Source organism: Dunckerocampus dactyliophorus, chromosome 12, assembly GCF_027744805.1.
Source record: "Dunckerocampus dactyliophorus isolate RoL2022-P2 chromosome 12, RoL_Ddac_1.1, whole genome shotgun sequence".
Lineage (NCBI taxonomy): Eukaryota > Metazoa > Chordata > Actinopteri > Syngnathiformes > Syngnathidae > Dunckerocampus > Dunckerocampus dactyliophorus.
Genome location: NC_072830.1, coordinates 18,539,999 through 18,561,329, shown reverse-complemented (window position 1 = coordinate 18,561,329; position 21,331 = coordinate 18,539,999). Strand labels below are relative to the sequence as shown.

Genomic DNA, 21,331 nt, shown 5'->3' with positions numbered 1-21,331 from the left:
ACAATAATATTTGTGAAAATAAACATTGTAGAGAACTAAAAAGAAAATCAATCTCATGCTGATATCATTCTAATAATGACAGTATCGATATCAATGTATCACTATCAAGACAATATTGCTATTATTCCCTTTTATGACATAAACCCGTTCCCAGAGTTTGCAAACAATAAATAAATATAATGTATGTATTTGTGACAATACAACATAGAACAGAACTAAAAAATATCGATCCCATCACTCTAGTATTCACCCGATGCTGATTGTTCGTGGCTGATTTGTAACAATCCGCCCACCCCTATTTAAACACTGCTCTTGGCGTGTTCCGGTTGGCAGTAAAGCTTGAAAAGAGCGTCCGTGTCTCGACAATATGTCTCTCTGCAATGTAAGCACACAAGTGTCTTTCTTTAGGCAGCAATAAATTACATAGGCCTCAGCGGGGCCCTGGAGAGGGTGGGGGGGGGATTCGGTGGGGGTCTGTCACTCAAACACACAAGTCTATGAAATAACTGGAGCAGCGGACGAGCAGCTATGCATAGTGCAGATGTCCTGCCCACTATCCCGCATGCTGGGTTAATAATAGGAGCGTGGTTGACGACTTGCTCCACAAGGGTAGGGGGTGGCTTATTCTCATTGGGTCTATTTTATCCTCCACTTTCTCGAGTGCGAGTGGGAGGAGGATTTCCAGCAAGTGATATTATCAACAACGAAAAAAAACACCCCCTCCCCTTCAACCCTCCAGTCTGAAGAGGAGCAGCAAGTATAAATACCCAACCCGCTGTGTCCTGACTGCAGTGAGTGACACAACAAGGTCTGAGACACACACTACCATTGACGGAAAACTATGTGAGAGAGTCAGTGCTTTCCAGAGGACGTTGCTTTGACTACTAAAGGCAGACGAAGGGACATTTTGAATGGAGAAGATGTGTTCTGGTCTTTGTTTACTGCTTCTGTGCGGCTTCCATCCGGCGCTCTCCGCTTGGTTTGAATCCGAGGAGGTCGTACCTGTTCGGATAAACGGAAGAGTCACCGGTCGCTTCTGGAAACGAAGCGAGGACCAGGCAAGAGTCCTCCTCAGCGCCTTTGGCAAAGACTTGACGCTGAATCTCATCCCTGACACCAGTTTCATCGCACCTTACTTCACCATTAAGCGCATACAAGCCAAAGACTTTGCCGCTCTACGCAGTGTTTCAGGTGCGCAATCGTCACCGGGTGAGGATCTCCGCAATCTCATCAACCAGGCGGAGGAGAGTGAAGGACAGCTGAGAAGTTGTTTTTATTCAGGGAACGTAGATGAAGATCAGGACTCTGTTGTGGCTCTGAGTCTGTGTTCTGGGGTCTATGGCTCCTTCATAACAGAAGGGAACGAGTACATCATTGAGCCCAAATTTCCAGGAGGCTTCGGGTCACACTCTGCCCAACAGCTGCATGTGATCAAGAGGAGGACCTTGTCCAAACGCCACGGTGTTCCTTTCCTGTTTGATCACGCAGATGAAGCGGATGGACCGGAGAACCACAAGCAGGGTTTTAGTTTTACGCGCCGCAGCAACAACGCACGGGGGGAATCTCGCCAGAGACGCTTCGTGTCCGCGCCACGGTTCATAGAGACCTTGGTGGTGGCAGATTCCAGCATGACACAATTCTACGGGGATGAAATCAAGGTTAGACACCCTCCGTTCTTTGCATGTTTGGTAGCATTCACTAACAAAGTTGATCTCATCCTTCAGCTTATAATGTGAGACCAGGTGACCAAAAGAATAAAATGTTCTTTAGCGGGAAGACATGGATGAGATTAGGTGTTTTTGATGTTCGGAGTATTGAAACTTGGAAGGAAGTCAGGCAGCAGAAATGAAAAAAAATGCGGAAACACATTTCTTACGACTTGGTCACGATTTGGCAGCATGGGAGATGCTTCCCATGATTCATAACTCACATATTTAATGTGAATTCCATGTGAGTGTCAGTGGCAAAATCCATGTTTCCTTTCTTGGCAGCATCAAATTGTTTGAATTGAACCCATAAGGACACTTTAAATGTCCTAAAATCATCTGAAACACTACACTTTTGCTTACTTATTTTTCTATTTTGTGCTATTCCATTTATTTTTTAATCTATAAACCCTATTAAATTGACTACTACATTTTTTGTCCTTTTCGTTTACTAATGAAAAATCACTAAACTGTCACAGGCAGTGAACAAATAATGGGTAATTGCAGACACATGGATAAATTAAATAAACTTCTTTCTACTCCTTTTTGGATATGTTGACTTGTGTAAACATGCGATGTTCTTCAATGTAACTTTTTAAGCATTTTCTAAGTAACCAAAATCATTACCATTACCATTACATTTTTCCTATAAGGCTTTGAGCTTGACTTGTAGTGATGAAAAACTTCATTCCTTTTACTGAATTGTGTTCTTATTCACTGAAGTGAATTGGGTACTTATTTAATCGAGTCACCTGTCATGAGCGCATGCAAACCTCGCACGTGCAAACAAGTTGTGAATAAATCGGTGGTGACGTTCAACCCCCCCGCCACTCCAACTCCGCATTTAATCGCGTCCTGGCATGTAAACTGGTTTCCTTTTTTAATTTAGCTAGTAGTAGCAAAGCTGATTGAGTGAACGAGCTAACAGAGACGAGTACCCGTGAGTCTCAATTCATTAACTCGCTTGAGTTTGGAACGATACGTTCATGACTCACACATTTCTACTGGTGTGAACCATGAAGTCCCTAATTGAGATACAGGAAACATTTTGGAGGGGTTGTCATGTGACAGTCATGTGACTATGCCAGGATATGGCTCCCCCAAAACAGCAATGTGTCAGGTAAGCTAGCTCATGTCCAAAAGGTTATTTTGCCATTAATGGTGATTTAATAGTGTGTCAGATATTACGATTAAAATTTAACTGTTCTTAGCATAATTTATGAATTAAATCATATAAAACAAGAGAGGAAAATATGGCTAATAATTAGCCTTAAGATTGAAGCCTGATGTGGCAAATCAGCCACTGAGTTATTTTCAGTTATTTTGAATTAACATATGTTCTCTCTGGGCGTAGTAGTGAGCATGTTGGCCACACAGTCAGGAGATCGGGAAGATCTAGGTTCGAATCTCCGTTGGGCATCTCTGTGTGGAGTTTGCATGTTCTCCCCGTGCGTGCGTAGGTTTTCTCCGGATACTCCGGTTTCCTCCCACATTTAAAAAATTGCTCATAGGTATGAATGGTTGTTTGTCTATACTGTATGTGCCCTGCGTTTGACTGGCGACCAGTCCGGGGTGTACCCCGCCTCTTGCCCGAAGTCAGCTGGGATAGGCTCCAGCATACCTGCTACCCTAGTGAGGATAAGCGGCATAGAAAATGGATGGATGGATATGTTCTTTCTTTCAATTCAAAGTACATTTGTAGTACTGCAGTGGAACCTTAGTTAGAGTTAGAAGACAATTCAGAAAGCCAAAAATGTTAACTTGAAACGCATTTTTATAGTTTTACAATTATAGTTTTACATTCAGAAAACAATTGGAAATGCATATAAATACATGTAAATGATGAGTGAAAAGGGTAAATGAACGTTTAAGGTTACATTTACGTTCATTGAAGACATGATTCTTGACGTGACTTTTCCCAAAGACAAGATGTGGCAGCAAGATCAACACCACCTTCCAGTTTTGCCATGAGTTATTTCTTGAATTTGATCGTGTTTCTCACCTCAGTAACCCAAAGTGAAGCCAAAGAAAGTTGCAAGTGCCAGCATTTTGGTAAAGGTGAGAAACATAATTCAACAAAAGTAACCTTAAATGTTCGTTTTTCTCCTTAATTCGTCCTTTATATGTTTTAGGCGTGTAAAAGTATAAATCAAAAACAATAAAAGTGTGTTTTTTGTTAACATTTTTAGAATCAAATGCCGATGACATCATAAATGGGGCGTCATAACTGACTTCGGTTGCCATTTTGTTAGCTTGCTAAAGATGCTAATGCAGTGTATTAATAACACGACAAGGCGTGCGCCATAATGTACGCTAAACGGAATGTGTGCGCAAACCGAGGTCAAATTCGGGTGTGCATTTTCGACATTAACCGAAAAACACGCTAGCCGGGGCGGATGCTAATCGAGGTTCCCCAGTGCTAGTAAGCACAAAAAGTGTCAGGTTGAGTTACTTTCAAATAAGGATGACATTTATGTAACATATATGTAACATCACACAACATCACACAACTTCAACATCAACTTGCAGAATTTTATTTAAATCTAAAAAAAAAAAAAAACATCATAAATGTTCCACTGTCTGTGGGATATCCCCCATTATTTTTCTTTAAGCACAAATGGGTCTTGTGGTTTTTATGGGTTTAAATTAGACTAAAAATCAACAAATTGTCTTGAGTTGACCAAATTGCCGGCCTGACATGTAACACTCTTCTCAGCCACAGTGGTTTAACAGACAGACGTGGTAAAATAGACAAAGTTCAGACAGATAAACCTGATCCGTGTTTGTTATGTCACAGCATCAGTGATGTTTACACTCTAAACGTCATAGCCTAAAAGCATAAAAAGTCCATTCCCAACGTGTGTTGTACTGGTTTTGACTTGAAAGAAAACGTCATTATGGCAAAGACATGCCTGTTGCTGCTTCACATGAAAGTCATGGCCAGTGGGCATCGGATTATTTCAATGTAAGTCTTTCCACTTGCAAGTTCAATGAGAGGATCAATCTTAATTATTCACTTAGCGAAAGACAAGGAGAAGAGTCTAAATATTCCACGTCATTTTCAGCCTTCATGACATCTGCTCCCCTCATTCCCTCCAGATGGCAACAGCACAGTTTAGGTGACAGCACACAAATGTAGCAACCATGGAATGAAAATACAGCGACCATGAGTTAGATGACATTCATGCTCAATTCCGCCTTTGCACACCTGGTGTGTGCACTGGCTCTGTACACATCTGTGATTCAGCATCTGAGTCACATCTAATTCACCCTATCACACATGTAATTCACCATAGGTTTGTAATATGGTACAATTTTGGTACAATATAGCCAAGCTCATATACAACAACAGAAAAAACAAGACAAAATCATATAAAATATATAAAAATGGTATTTTAAACAATAAATGATACGATACCAGTAAAGGAATAATTGGATTTAAGCACGGCAGGTTTTATATGGATGTGCTTATTTTAAGCACTTTTAATGATAAAGACATTAAACGTTACAGTCTGCCTGTCGGTGACGTCATTGTCGTCCGGATATGTGGTGGCCACGGGAGTTGTAGTGGACCTGTGAAATACAGTTGATTTGTACTCACTGCTAATTTATTCTTAAACATGTCAGTATTATTAATCGTTTATACCTGATTCCCTTACAAAAAACAGCAGTGATCTAGGAAACTCCACCTATTTATTTCACAGTCACACTGGTTGAATTTTTGGCTAAAACGTTACTGAAATCTATTTAAAGCTGCTGAATCGTTTCGGATCTTATCGTTCTAAAAGAACCAATATCGTCATTGAATCGTATCGGGAACCACGCATCGTGACATGGTTAAATGAGGCAAAATAAGGGAAATTTGGATTTTCCACAAGAATGTGGAGTATGTTACATGTACTGTATGTATATATGTAATCCCATGTTTATCACGGTTAATTGGTTCCACACCCAACCGTGATAAGTGAATTTCATATTTATAAATGGAATATTTTCGTATTTATGGCATAAAAACTGTTTACACCCTTCTAGGTACGAGTTTTAACATTATTAGAGCCCGCTAGACATGAAATAACACCCTTACAGCGACCTTTGCATTATTATTACCCAATATAGTAGCTATAGTCAGAGAAAATAGGCCATTTAAAAATAAATAAAACACGTGCTTATTTGTGTCGCAGTTATTGTGTTCGTCACGTGACATCAAGGATTCATAATTGAGGTTTAGCTTGCCGTGGGCCTCAACAGTAGCCTGCGTTATCATTATGATTCTTATGTTGTTATGACAGTGCCTGTTGCGAGATCATTTAAACCTGCAATAAAAGCTTTTTATACCTGCGATCAAGTCTGGTGCTTTTCTCACCAAACAATTACTGACACCTAGTGATACTGTGATACTGATCAGTGGTCGAGCGATCGGAGCATCCCTACTCTCAATATGTTGTCATGAACAACATTCCTTTGTCATTTACCTTGCAAGCTTTCTAAGCAATTTCCCTTTTGTCTTCCTGTCTCCAGCACTACATTTTGACGTTAATGTCAATGACTGCCCAACTGTACAAGCACCCCAGCATCAAGAATTCAGTCAACATGGTGGTGGTGAAGTTGTTAGTGATAGAGGATGAGGAAGTTGGTCCAGATGTTTCCAGCAATGGAGGAGTAGCCCTTAGAAACTTTTGCTCTTGGCAGCAGCTATTCAACCCACCAAGTCAGAGACACCCAGAGCACTTTGATACAGCCATGCTCTTCACCAGAGAGGTAAGTGGCAAATACTGTGGAGACTTTTGTTCTTGAATAGCAAAGCCCAGTCAAATTATTTATTCATCGGAAACCAGCAACACTAACAAGTTAACATTAGTGTCTGACAGAGTTTAAAGAGCACTGACTAGAAATTACATGATGAACTAAATTGTAGTGGTCAAACAACTGAACCTTGCGGAACACCATAATCATCTTGTATTAACCGCTAAAACCTTTGGCCATTTTGCTTGAAAAAGACTGTAGATGTGAAAATGTAAATAGCTAAGCTGATTACTCAGTGACTCTTAGTGGACATTTTGTCCCATTTAAAGACTTATGGTTTGAATTGTCTTCTGTTTTCCTAAAATCAGCTTTTTTCTGACGTTCTATCAGTTACGTGGCCATAGTGTTTAATGGTATGGCAAATTTACCATAGCCCAGTGGTTAGCCCAGTGCTTTCGAACGATTAAAATGGGCTCATATGAAGGACCAATATTTAACTAGTACTAGTAAATTGTAGGGCCGCACGGTGGCCTAGTGGTTAGCATGTTGGCTGGGGGAAGATCTGGGTTCGAATCTCCGTTGGGCATCTCTGTGTGGAGTTTTCAAGTTCTCCCTGTGTGTGCGTGGGTTTTCTCCGGGTACTCCGTTTTCCTCCCACATTCCAAAAACATGCATGTTAGGTTAATTGGTGACTCTAAATTGCCCATAGGTATGAATGTTTGTTTGTCTATAGGTTATTGGCTGGCGACCAGTCCAGGGTTTACCCCGCCTCTTGCCCGATGTCAGCTGGGATAGACTCCAGCATATCCGCCACCCTAGTGAGGATAAGTGGCATAGAAGATGGATAGTAAATTGTAGTGCTCAAAGAAATATTCCTTCGCAAACCTCATCATAACTTGGACCTCCAATAGACATTTGGTATTGAATATGCACTGTGGTTTTTGCATATTTTCTTGACTGGACTATCAGTAGTAGAGTGCAGATCCTAAACACATACATCTGACTTGATTGGAACATCACGACGTGGAAAGACATATTGTTCCACACCAGTCCTCTATGTTGAGCATTATCTGCTCTGTCTCACTGGCCACTCTTCTATTTTCTGTACCGCTTGTCCTTATTAGGGTCACTGGTAAGCTGGAGCCTATGGTTCCACACGTAACTATGGTTGCGAGGCGGGGCAAAGCGTTCCCACTTGGCTCACTTGGCCAACCATTTACAGTGTTTCATGGAATTTGGTTGGGTTGTTTTTGCACAATCCTGTCAACACACAAACTGCAATACAGCAACGCCTTTATGTGTTGTGGGATATAATTACTAAAAATATAAATATAAATAATTACACTCAGACACAGCTAGAAGTGGAGAGAGAGAAGAGTGGTCCCTGGTTTTATATACATTCATTTACATGAGGCTCATGCCAAATAATAATGACGTGTATCATGAGGTTCAGAACAGATATCAATGATGTGCAATACCAGTTCTCCATCAACACCACATTCTTGACCATTGATTGTGTATGTGTTTAGTTTCTCGCTAGTTTTGTGACACTATTATTCAATACATAGTCATTCTATCATATAACCCCTCCCTTTTGGGGGGTCCGTCAACCGCCAAAATTATTGATTGATGACATAGATACAGCATAGATACAGTACAACTTGGATATTTCTTGAAGTGATGTCTGATAATAATAGGCGGAGGTAAGGAAGATTTACTGTATATGGTTTCATGTGGTTTTAAGTGATTTGTTTCAGATGGAAAATGTGAAAATGCCATTAATAAACAAACCAACAAATGTCATTTCATATGAAAACAATGCTTCAATGCCTTGTCGTAGGCCATAGAAATGTTATGCTAAACACTAAACCAAAAGTCACTATTGAGTCTACAGTATTTGTGAGTTAGTGTACTGGTGGGTTGCGGGTACCGCTAAATGACACCATCGTCTAATTTGCGTAATTCACCATGACGCCCAGGAATGTAATTGTAATGTATGCTGCAGGAGAGGAGGATAAAAAGTGAGCCACAAACAAGACTGAGTGCTTTGAGATGGGACACGGACTCACAGCACAGCAACAATACGACCTTTCATGTCAGAGTCTCCAAAAATCTTCAATAAGACCAGAAAAACTTGCGAGTCACTTTCTCGCAAAACCGAGTCTAGTCTACGTAGGCATGGGCCGGTTACCGGTTTAAAGGTATACTACGGTATGAAAATATCACGCTTTCAAAACTGCTAAAATAGCCCGTCACACTGTCCTAAGGTATGAGAGAAAGTGGAGGTCCAACGCGGTCACTATGTGGAAATACTTGGTCATGTCTTGTGTTATTCCTCACAATTGGAACTGGGCTTTGATGTGCTGAAATCACGGGCATGAGATGTGTTGCCAAAAGTCGGCAACTTAACCACCGCAGCATAGCTAGCACTTTTCGACATGTTAACGTGAATATCATAACCTAACATGTCGCAAATGTCATTTTTTAATCGCTTGCAGTTGCACGTTGCAGCTTAAAACGTACAGTAAATGACAAATCACACAAATATAGCATTATTAAGTGAAAACATTGCACTCACATGAAAGAGTCCTTCAAAAGGATGCACATTTAGAACATTTACTCAATTTACAACATGTCTCCTTGTATATGCATGCACAGTAATGACCGGCAGAGCTCGATGAAGGCACACGTTTCGCCATTCCACCGATACTGCCAGGCTGTTGTCATCGTTGTCGGCCAATATATTACTCAAGCTGAGGGTCACCAAATGTGGAGATGTGATGCAGTGGTGGTATAAACCGTTTACTTTCCACTGAACAACATGCAGCAACCACTTAGCAACAGCTGCTAACAACAGTCACATGACCTGGAAGTGAAACTTGGTGAGACAAGCAAAATGATAAAAACCCAGCAAATACACAATCCGACAATTCCAAAACACTTATCGACAAGTTGTGACCTGCACATTCACCATGCTATGAAACAATAATGAGTTTTAAACAATTATTTATGTTGTGACCTTTTTGAGCCACTGATTGAGCCAGGGCTTGCATTTTTCAGTAAGAAAATATTTATGTTTTTGTGACATGAGTCGAAGAATTAGCCACCGTAGAATGCTTTTTAGAAGTGTATTTTATTTATTTAGAAACAATTCAGGGTTTTTTTTGTTATTAATTTTAAATACATCTGTTCCACTTCCATTCTGTTATATTATATTGTTTAAAAAAGACAACAGGGAACATTTTTTATTCTTCTTTTAAATAAAGATGTTTCAAAATAACACATTTTAGAGCTGTAATTATTATACTGTGAAACCATCAAACCGTGATATTTTTACCCAAGGTTATCATACTATCCGAATGGCAATACTGATTTTTCCTGCTACGTCTTCTTATTCTCTCCCAGAGCAGGTGTGTATGAGGTGTGTTAAGAAGCGGAGTCACGATGCATGCCACCACCTAATGTACAGAGTTGTAAAGACCAACTACATTCACAGACAGTTCCATTATAATGCGTTTATGGGCGAAGGCGAACAGGTAGCGCCAAATCTATTTGTGGCAGTCTAAATGTATTCGGTGTAGCCCACCACAATCAAATTAATGTACGGGAAATGGTGCAGTTTGATGAAAAACGCAGTCCACACACTGAATGACATGCTCATAAATATATGATGGAAACATATTTTTTTTGTGTGTGTTTTTCTTTCTCTTCATGCGGAGATTTGCTTTGAAATGTAGAGTACACTATGCTACTCGTGGATGAGCTAACTTTAGTGCCGTCACAAATCAACCATGACATGATGAAGCCATGGTCCGGCTGGAGTGCCTAGCCAGGTCCATCTTAAATGTGTAAGCCATATATTCCAAAGTCATAAGAGAATGTCCGATATGACAGCAGGCTTGTTATGAAACTCACAATGAACTCAAAACTGTTGCATACAGTGAAAACATGCATCTTATTGGTGTATTCTGTATGTGCAAATGCAATATTGTTCCGAGCCATACATAGACTTGGCTCTGTGTGTGCATGCATGCATGAGTGGCAGATCCTTTTGTGGAACAAGATGTACACACTGACTGAAGCTCCATGTCCAGGTGTCTTCTGGGCTGTGAACATCAGTGTGCCGTGAAGTCTCCGCAAGCACAATTTTTTACTGAGATGAGAGCCTCAGGCTCATTGTTGTGTTGTGCTGAAAACATCCCACTACTTGCATGGCCAGCATACTCACCCAACATGTTTGGGATACTCTGGAGCAGTGTATATGCGGCATAAGTGGCAAATGGTGGTCACAGCAGATACTGACTGGTTTTCGGACACCACCGGACTAGCCCCAATACAGTTAAACTCCACATTTTGGAGTGGCCTTTTTTTGTGGCCAACTTAAGGCACGCCTGTGAAATAATCATGCCGTCTCATCAGCATCTTGAGATGTCACTGTCAGGTAGATGTCTTGTAGTATTGTTAACTTCACCATTATTGCTTACGTGTTTTTGCTAAAGCAGATTTGTGGTCAAAATCAATAAAAACAAACAAAGAAGGGTTGGTGGGGCAACAGGAAAGGAACTGCCACTTATCTTCAAAGCTTCAGCATAGAACCAAAGGTAGAGGAAAATGATGTCAATAAACTGCCGTAGGTTGAAAAAGCCTTTATTATCGTCTATTGTCTTTATGTCTCTGACCAAAGTTACTTACGCTTATGTCGACGTGAGTCGGCCAATCTAAGGGCCGTCGACTAAATAAAATAGACTAACTAAATAGACTTCACTGTAAATGTTAAACACAGGAAGTGAACAAACTATCTGTAATAGATATGGAGAAGAGGTACAATTAAATAACCTCTGCTATTTGCTACTCCTTTAGGCAGTGCTTCTCAGGGGTTAGGTGTCAGGGGGGTAAGAAGCAGGGGGACTATAGAAGACAGAAAATGTCAGAAAATGTCTTCAAGGTTGACGGGTATCTTGGTGTCTTTACCAATGATTGATCTATGCTGGTGCCAGCAACTCATGCAGTGGTTTGTATACAGTCATGGAAAAAATTATTAGACCACCCTTGTTCATTTTAATGCCTGATACAACTAAAGGTACCATTGTTGGCCAAATATAACAATGACAATAAAAATAGCTCAAAACAGTTAAATATTTTGCCAGTATAATGCTATAGCTATTAATGTAAGATCTTAAGTGATTATGGTTAAGTGGTTATTATCAAGAAAACCATGGAAGTTGCTAGATTTCAGCTCTTAAATTAAACTCTTATGAGCTATATTTGTTATCATCATTATATTTGTCCAAACAAATGTACCTTTAGTTGTACCAGGCATTAAAATGGATCAATGAACTGAAGAAACAAGAGTGGTCTAATAGTTTTTTTCCATGACTGTAGATGAATTCATTGCAGGTTCTCAACAGTATTTCAAATCGGGGGCATGAAAATTATTTTGACAGAAAATTATTGAGAACCACAGTCTTTAGGACATGTTGATCTGTACATTAATAATAATGTGATACTTCTTTATGTGTGTTTTCTTTGCGTGGCAGGACATCTGTGGACAAAAGAGCTGTGACACTCTGGGTGTTGCCGATGTTGGGACGATGTGCGATCCTAAGAGAAGCTGCTCCGTAATTGAGGACAACGGTCTGCAAGCTGCCTTCACTGCTGCACATGAGCTTGGTTAGCTTGTCACCACATGTGTTGTTATGGTTTCTTTTGCAGTCTATCATGCGTTTCCCCCCTTTTTTCCTCCCGTAGGTCATGTGCTGAGCATGCCTCACGATGACTCCAAAACGTGCGAGAAGTTGTTTGGGGATCTTGGAGGGCATTATCTGATGTCCCCGTTGTTTGTTAGCCTCAACAAAACCATGCCTTGGTCTCCTTGCAGTGCTCTCTACATCACAGAGTTCTTTGACAATGGCCATGGTGAGTGTAAATCAGACCGTTCATTATTGCAGACATCTGCCATGTCCACAGACCCTGTAATTAAGTCTGATTCAGAGATGAACAGCTGAAACCGATATTCCGCCTTAAGTATGTTTTTCCTGCTTTAACATGTTGCCTCCATAAATTATAAGCCACAGGAATAGTTTATCATTCTGAACCCTTGCATCGTCACAAGCCACATCGGCGAACCTTCTTTTCCTCTGAGTCATACTACGAACATATTCTAAAGAAACAGCTGGTGTCAGCAAAATATGCTGTTTATCAGTTGGAGTATGTCTCCAAAGACAGCTCCCGTGGCAATGTTCATTCCAAACTGGGAACATGACAAAAATGCATGTTCAATGCCATAAAAGCTAATTAGACAGAAGTCTGATTTAGACGATAATTACAGACTTGCCTCAAAAAGCATGTTCAATATGTAGATTACACACTTGGCTTGATTTTTTTTTTTTTCTGTTGCCATAACACTCAAAAAGATCACAAATGATCTGCTTTTAGCTCAGTACGATGTTGTATTGTAACCACAGGGGACTGTCTGCTGGATGTTCCAGAGAGTAGTATGCCATTACCCAAGGAGCTGCCCGGCAGCAAATACAGCCTAAACCAGCAGTGCCAGCAGATTTTTGGAGAGGAATTCTTCCATTGTCCCAACACAACAGACAATGATATTTGCAGCCAGCTGTGGTGTCAAGAGGATGGAACATCACAGTGCTCCACAAAGAACGGCAGCCTGCCATGGGCTGACGGCACCCCGTGTGGTCTCAACAGAACATGCTTGTATGGAGTGTGCAAGCCGACACAGGAGGTGTTCGAGCCACTGGTAAGAATAACTACAGATACCAAATATGTACAGTATGCTTGTTTGGAATAATGAAGGTCTGCAGACAATGGTTATTCCGGGACATTCATTTTTTTGGGTTAATTATTCATTATTTTGTCAGACCAATTCCCATTTTCGTACAGGAACACCAGAAAATGCAAAGTAAAAACTTTCTACAGTGGAACCCGCTTAAGTCGATCCCGCTTATGTTGACAACCCGTTTATGTTGACCAAGTCATCGAGTCATGGTCCACCGTGTTCTTCTTATTACTAAAAACTAGTGATGGGTCGTCTGCGAGCTAAACTGTTCTTAGAGCCGACTCTTTGAAGTAAACAACGGGAGTCGCTTCTTTCAAGTGAACGAGCTTTCGTTTTTTTCTGGTGTGTTTTTCTGTTTTCAGTTTTTTTCTGTTCTGTTCTGTTTTTTGTGATTGGTCAAAATGTGTGGTGCAAATTGAGATGGGTCTTTGTTATTGTGTTTAATAATTAATATTATTTAATTATGTAATCATTTATTTAATACTTTATGTTGTAATCTGAAGCAAGACAAATAAAATGAAATAAAATTTGACACCCAAAGGAATAATTTCTATGAAAAATGTGTCGCTTTATGTAGTCTTGTTACCGTCATCATTATCGTGCAAGCAGCGTGAAACGACAACAGCAACTACTGTCTTGTTACACAGCATTGAAACATGGACACAGTGACCTCCTGCTCAGTGCAAAGTAAGCTTCAAAATAAAACCATTAGCAAAAGCAAAATTAACCTGGATTTTTACCACCGCAACAAAGAAAATGCACCCATTTATTTATGTTTTAGATTAGGAATGCATGTACGAAAGCGTTATTGTCATTGTCAAAAAGGTATAAAACAAATCAGCGCAGCAGCTACGTTAGATAAGAATATACGGTAATATAAAGTATGAAATCAGAAGAATCTAAAAGAAAATGAAATTGAGAAGAAAACAGTGTCAACAAACTGCAAAAATCCTTTATTATGGCCCATTCTCCTGATGTTTCTGGCCAAAGTCAAAAGTAAATGGCTATTTTCAGTTTTGTCGCTTATGCATCAGCCAGCCAGTCCGAAGGGCCGTCAAGGTTCTGGTTATTTTCATAATTATTTCATTATCTTATTTTCCCTAATTTTCTGGAAAATTTACCTCATTTTCAACTGCAAATGTTGACAGGTATGGTCTGGATGCCATTATTAAATCCCTTTTGAGAAATTCAATTTCAGATTTATGAACTTATAATAGTATTGGGCAGTGCATTTAGTAGCTGGCCCTTCAGTGGGGACTTAACCGGCCAGTCACAAGGATTAAAACCACAGTTGGCCGTGTTAAGCTCCAACAGTATTACCATTGCGCCACATTGACGTATACAACGCAGGGGAGCTCCAATGCAATAAGTGACTGCCAGACCAACACTGTACTGCCAATAATATAAGTCCCCTTATCTTCGAATACATTGTCAACAACCTGCCAACTGCCTGACCTACACTACTGCTTGTAACTTCAAGTTAGTGACCAACTTCCACCAGTGATATCAGCATACACCGGTGCTTGCAAATTTGGCGCTCAGCCAAATGTAACGAGTGTAACTAGAACTCCAAACATCTAAACTATAACATCACCTGGATCAGACACAAACAATATTTGTCTAATAACCTGACAAAAATAGCAAACCTTGTTAGTAAAATATATCTACTCACCGCCGTACGGTGGCCGAGTAGTTAGCATGTTGGCCACACAGTCAGGACATTGGGAAGACCTAGGTTCGAGTCTGCGCTTGTTTGCATGTTGTGCCTGTGCGTGCGTGGGTTTTCTCCGGGTACTTCGCTTTACTCCCACATTACAAAAACATGCATGTTAGGTTAATTCTAAATTGTCCATAGGTATGAATGTGCGCTCTATATGTGCTGGCAACCAGTCCAGGGTGTACCCCGCCTCTCCATATCCCCACGACCCTAATGAGGAGAAACAGCATAGATGGATGGACATCTCCTCACCAGTTATGTAAATTTCTCAGTCAGCCATTGTGGTTTGGTGACATTTTTTTTGTAGAAAACTGAATCATACAAAAACTGGGGCCTTTGAAGAGAGAATTCTTTTATAGCTTCTGCGTGTGTTATTATCAGACGTCTGTTTATGCACCCAGACGCACTGGCAGGTGGGAATGGAGTTGGCCCAAAGTCAGTAAATGTCTGGAAAAGGCACAGACACTTAAAATGTTGCCACAGAAAGTAGAAGCACGGCAGGCTCCACAAGTGGTGAGTGACACATGTAGCAAGAATGCGGGTACAGGCAGACAGTAGACGCGTGCCGAACTTCAACACAGAATTAGGCTGGCGTCACGGCATGCCAACCCACGGCAGCCTCAGACCCAGAAGCCCAGACTGTGGTCTCGTCTGCACAGTTGAGACTTCCTGTGGCAAAGAAGCTCTTCAACTACTAAGTGTTTTTCTTCTTTTTTTTCTTGACCACAGGTGGTTGTGGACGGTGGCTGGAGCACGTGGGGACCATGGCAGCAATGTTCCAGGACATGTGGCGGTGGGGTCAAGTTCTCCAATAGGGAGTGCACAAACCCTGAGCCCCAGAATGGGGGCAAATACTGCGAAGGACAGAGGGTTCAATACCAATCCTGCAACACAGAGCCCTGCGACAACACTGGTGAGACACATATTAAATTATTTATTTCATTCTATGTTATAATATATTTGGCACCTATGAAATTGAGCTTTAGAAATTGTTATCAATTATTCTTTATTATTAATTGATTGCTTTTCTGTGGTGAGAATATGATTCAGTTGGCAAAAAAAAAATAGGTTTGACCCTGAATGATAGAATAGCAATATAACTCCGGGGGGTTAACGGATGTGATTGTTGACTCAGGGTAGTGTTGTCCAAAGTGCAGCTTGGGGGCCATTTTCGACCCACGGCTCATGTAAGTCCTTACTATTATTCTAATAGTAAACTAAATTCATTATTAATGAATAATATATTGTTAGATAATACACTAATGTGCTTTGTCACCTATAACATAGCCGTCACCTTGCACAAAAAAATCATCAGAAAGGCTCAAAATAAGACTAGAAATAACACAGAAAATCAGGATAGTTGCAGTAATAGAGCAGTGTACAAGTGATGGGACAAGTAAACCGAAGCACAAAGAGGGGGGTGTGGTGCCCAAGTCCAGCAAAGTACAAACGATTGTGTGAGTACGACCATAGCGAACATTTTGTCCATTTAGCATATGCAGTTAGCATGTCATCTTCTTTTCACTAAGTCAGGACACATGGCTGAACATGTTCCCTAAAAGCATGTTTGAGTGTTGAGTGTTTCTCAAACCTCATTCTGTGTGTCAACACTGAAACGTTTTATTCTGAATTCCCCTAATAGGAAAGAGTTTCAGAGAGGAGCAGTGTGAGAAATACAACAGCCCAAACTACCTGGACTACAATGGGAACATGAAACACTGGATACCAAAGTACGCCGGAGTGTCTCCCAGGGACAGATGCAAACTATTCTGCCGGGCCAGGGGCAGTAGTGAATTTAAGGTGTTTGAACCCAAGGTATGTGCATACATCAGCACTGCGTGTCCAAAATCATTAGAAGCAAAAATGAGGATGAGAATTCAAGTAATGAATCTGTGTTTTCCTTTTACATGAACTGTAGGTGGCCCTCGGTTTACAATGGTCCGTGTTACAACGTTTCATGCTTTCGAACGCGCTCATAAAAACAAGCCTCGCTCGAGAATTAGTGACAGGAAGCATACAGTGTGTGCCTGTGCAGCTACACTAACAACATCACTTGTTAGTTAACTTTATGCACTTGTGCATGTCTCCCAAGTGGCAGTGCGCCAAAGAAAAGGAAAGCCATCGCCATGCGAGTAAATCCTTTTTTTAGTCAGGAACTGATATTTTCCTGAAACTTACCTATGTTCTACCACTCATTACTAAATAACGGAAAAAGGTAGAAACAAACTTTTTTTATCTGATGAAAGACAGGATCTAATCTTTCTTTGGGTAGGTTCCATGTTTATATAGCCGTAGAACACGCTAGTCTGTGTGCCTGGAAAAATCAATCAAAATCGTCTAAAAAAACTGAAGGGTTTGTTTTTTGAAAAGTGGCTGGGATTGAATAAGTTAATAAGCTATACAGTGGAAAGTCTAGTCTATGTCAAGATCCTGTCTAAGTCCTGGTCCACCTTGTTCTTCTTATTATTAAACAAGTGCCCGCTAATGCCGATGTCAATATACATGGTTAAACTGTCACAGTATCAACTTCATCATTATTGCCCGCATGTTTTTGCGGACGCAAAATTGAGGTTATCTAAAAGAACAAACAAAGAAGGGTGGGAGGGGCAACAGGAATGGAACTGCCACTTACCTTCAAATTTTCCGCATACGACCCAAGTTCCTTTCTGCTGTTGCAGTGGACCTCTCAGCCGTTCTTTCATACCCCTCTCCGCAACTAACAAAATGCAGACATTTCCATTTTGCACAAATGAAGGAAAACCATGTCAACAGGTTAAAATATGCTTTATTATCGCACATTCTCCTTATGCCACTGGCCAAAGTTGCAAGTAAATGTGCAAGCAATGGCCAGTTGTGGTTATGTCAGCAACCGCCTATGTCAACTTCAGTCAGCCATTCCGATGGTATGTTGACCTAAACCGCTTCTACTCTATTATTAGATTAGATTTTCAAGCTATAACACAAACTTAAGATGTGGACGTGTTTTCATAAGTCCACAATTTTCCTTATTTTCCCATATTTTTCCGGAAAGTGTATCTTATTTTCAAATGCAAATGCAAATGGTACGATTGGCATTCTTCATCCACAAAATGTATCAAGTGGCCCCCAGGCGTCTTTCCATTTTTCTGAATTGGACAGTTTGGATGCCCCTGCTACAGAGAATTTGCATTGAAAATAGGAAGTCCTTCTCACATGAACTATAATAATACAGTAAACATATCTCTGTAGGTCATTGACGGAACACCCTGTGGTCCTGACACCACGTCTGTGTGCGTCCGAGGCCAGTGTGTGAAGGCAGGCTGTGACCAGGTGATTGGATCCAATAAGAGAGTGGATAAGTGTGGCGTATGTGGAGGAAACGGTCTTACCTGTAGAAAGATCACTGGGTCCTACAACAAGGCAATGTAAGTCACCATGCATGGACTAATTGAGTCAATATCAAATCTCTGACGTTCCGACTGTTGTCTTTCAGCTATGGATACAGCGACATTGTCACTATTCCCGCGGGTGCAACCAATATTGACATCAAACAGCGGAGCCACAGAGGAATCAAACATGACGGGAACTATCTGGCTGTAATGCGAGAGACTGGGAGTTACATCCTTAATGGAAACTTCTCCGTATCGACGGTGGAACAGGACATCCCTGTACTTGGTGCTGTGCTGAAGTACAGCGGCTCCTCAACCATGCTGGAGAGGATTCAGAGTTTCATGCAGCTGAAAGAGGCCATCGTCATTCAACTTCTGGCCACAGCGGGGGATGCCGGTGCTCCCAAAGTGAAATATTCCTTTTTCGTCCCCAGAGATGTAACATTCAACAAGCCTAAAGAGAAGAAGTTCTCTTCTCCGTCTTTGCATATGATTCATCCCTTCGGCGTTCCTGACTGGGTGTTGGGAGAGTGGTCTGAGTGTTCGAAGAGTTGCGGTTCCGGGTGGTCCAGGAGGAATGTAGAGTGCAGAGACAGCGCAGGCTTTCTCTCTAGCCTTTGTGATAAAGACTTGAAGCCTTTGGACATTAGGGCTTGTGGTGATCTGCCCTGCCCCATCTGGCAGATGGGACCTTGGTCCGCCTGCTCACGAACTTGTGGTCAGGGGGAGCGGCACCGCAGCATCGTCTGCATAGACTACACTGGGAAGACTGTTGAACCAGAGAAGTGTGATCAGAATAAAAAACCTGTGCCTGTTTCCGGAGAATGTTTCAACCTCGAGTGCCTATGAAGAACCTGTGGTACTGTTGGGCTGGTGACAACCACTGTTGGAAGTAAACAATGGAAAACTACCTCGGGAATGTCATAAGATGCCATATATAGAAGGTGCTGTGTTTGTACTTTCTCCACTCGAAATAACAACTCATTTATTGTGTTTGGGTTGGAATCATTTACAAAATACAGTGGAACCCTGTTATGTCGACTACAAAACAGAAGAATCTAAATAAAAATATGCACAAATGGGGGAAAACATGTCAACAAACTAAATTTATTATCGCCCATTCTCCTTATGTCTCTGACTAGAGCCACAGGGCTAAACGTGCAAGCATCGGCTAGTTTCGGTTTCGGTTATGTCGATGTCCATCAGCCAGACTGAGGGCCGTCAACATAAGCAGATTCCACTGTATTAAAAAAAAAAATCTGTCATTTACAATGGCGCTAAAAAAAAATGTCATTAAGCTTTTAAAACCATATGATCTCAGTATTGGGGGCTGCGGGGTTGTGTCTGTGTTGCTATGGTAATTGCTCAGTATCAATTTAGGAAAACAGAATTCAAGCAAAAACAAGCGACCAGTCCGAGACCAGCATATTCCGCGAATAATTTCATTAAACAACATAATAACGCGACAAACTTGGCCTTAGCCGTTTCAACAGTATCATTCCTCCTCCGCTAAAACTCACTGAACAAGCAGCTTTTACGTTTATCCAGTAAAACCTATATGTACATTTACAGTATCCCCTTTATTTTGATACCAATATGATACACGTAGACCTTGTACATTCAGAAAACAATGTATTTATTTGGGGTCTTTTTTGAGCAAAATGGCCCAGAGTTTAAGATTAAAAGTTTCAAGCTACTAATGCACAACATAGTGTAAATATACTGTACCTCTGTCTTACATACTGTCATTGATGCTTCAATGTGGTGTTTGATCTTTTGCTGAGGGAATGGGTTGTGGTTGGAATCTTTCTCATGTGTGCTCCTGTTTCACTGCTTCTCGATTCTACACGTTAATGACAATAAATGTGATTTTTGTTTTTGTTGTTTTAAATCCAGAAATAAGCATAGTTTCACTGTAAGCCTTTTGATCACTTGGGCTTTAAAAATAGAAAGCTTTTATCAAGACAGACTTTGAGTGTACACTTGTGTCAAATACTCTTTTAAATCCAAAGGCCCTGACAAAAAAAATAAGCCAAGAGAAGGTTGTTACATTTCTGTGTTCTCTTGCAGGTGAAGGTAGCAGCCATTTCCAGTAGAACATATTCAGTATGTGATATACCTATCACATGTTGTGTAAATGAATGCTATTGTTTTCATGTTGCCTATGCATTAACAATCATATCCAAACCCACCTTTTCAGACTTTTACGTGTATGTTTGGGTCTTTACTCCTGTTAATTTGCAGTACGTCACAAAAGAAAAGAGAAGGCGCATTAAGCCTATATCCCTTCAATGAAGGACCATGCTAGTTTATGACCATAGCTTCCTTTTAATTTATTGTTTTCTTTTTAAATATAATGAACATGGCAGATGCTACTGTCTCTGAGATCGTTTTGTCTGTATAAATTGTCAAATAAACACATTTATGTCAAAAATGAACACGGAGTCCTATTGTCCTCTTTTTCTGAAAATCAATCTTCGTCTAAAAAATGTTGTTTATATAAAAAAAAAACCCACACACTCTGGGTGTTTGAATAATATGTGTCATGAATGTGAACGAATTTACAGTAATGCCTCGCTTATCATGGTTAACTGCATCCGTGATAAGTGAATTTCCGCTAAGTGTGATTTCTTCTTTACAAATGAACTATTTTCATAGTTTGAGCATAGAAAACCTGTTTATGGACTTCTAAATGTGGTTTTAAACATTATTAGCCGTCTAGACACTGAATAACACCTATTTGTCACCTTTACACTGTCACCTATACACTTAAATTTGTGAAAAACTAATATACAAAAGACAATGTAACAATATAAAAAATTAATAGCATTACTCCTTTTTATTCCATACAAATTGTTCAAGCAAAAATCAGTCAATAATGCAAAATAAGTTTTAAAAAAAACTTTCCCTTGTGTTTGTAAACAATATATAAATATAACAACAACAAAGTAACATTAGGAAGAACACACACAAAAAAGAGAGAACTGACAAATGTTGATCT

The 21,331-nt window shown here is 40.5% G+C and overlaps 1 protein-coding gene across 1 annotated transcript; it reads left to right on the top strand.

Moving 5' to 3' along the window:
- The first annotated feature begins 803 nt into the window (after nt 1–803).
- Nucleotides 804–20,710, top strand: adamts8a (ADAM metallopeptidase with thrombospondin type 1 motif, 8a). Its single transcript, XM_054794111.1, has 9 exons — nt 804–1,658; nt 6,225–6,464; nt 11,987–12,119; nt 12,198–12,365; nt 12,914–13,206; nt 15,692–15,875; nt 16,605–16,777; nt 18,191–18,366; nt 18,435–20,710. The coding sequence occupies exons 1-9, from the start codon at nt 912–914 to the stop codon at nt 19,177–19,179; spliced, it is 2,859 nt and encodes a 952-aa protein (XP_054650086.1). The 5' UTR covers nt 804–911; the 3' UTR covers nt 19,180–20,710.
- The last annotated feature ends 621 nt before the right edge of the window (nt 20,711–21,331 follow it).

Coding starts and splice junctions, on each gene's coding strand:
- adamts8a (XM_054794111.1), top strand. CDS start 912: ATGGAGAAGATGTGTTCTGGTCTTTGTTTACTGCTTCTGTGCGGCTTC. Junction 6,465..11,986: donor CCATGCTCTTCACCAGAGAG/GTAAGTGGCAAA, acceptor TTTGCGTGGCAG/GACATCTGTGGACAAAAGAG. Junction 13,207..15,691: donor AGGAGGTGTTCGAGCCACTG/GTAAGAATAACT, acceptor TCTTGACCACAG/GTGGTTGTGGACGGTGGCTG.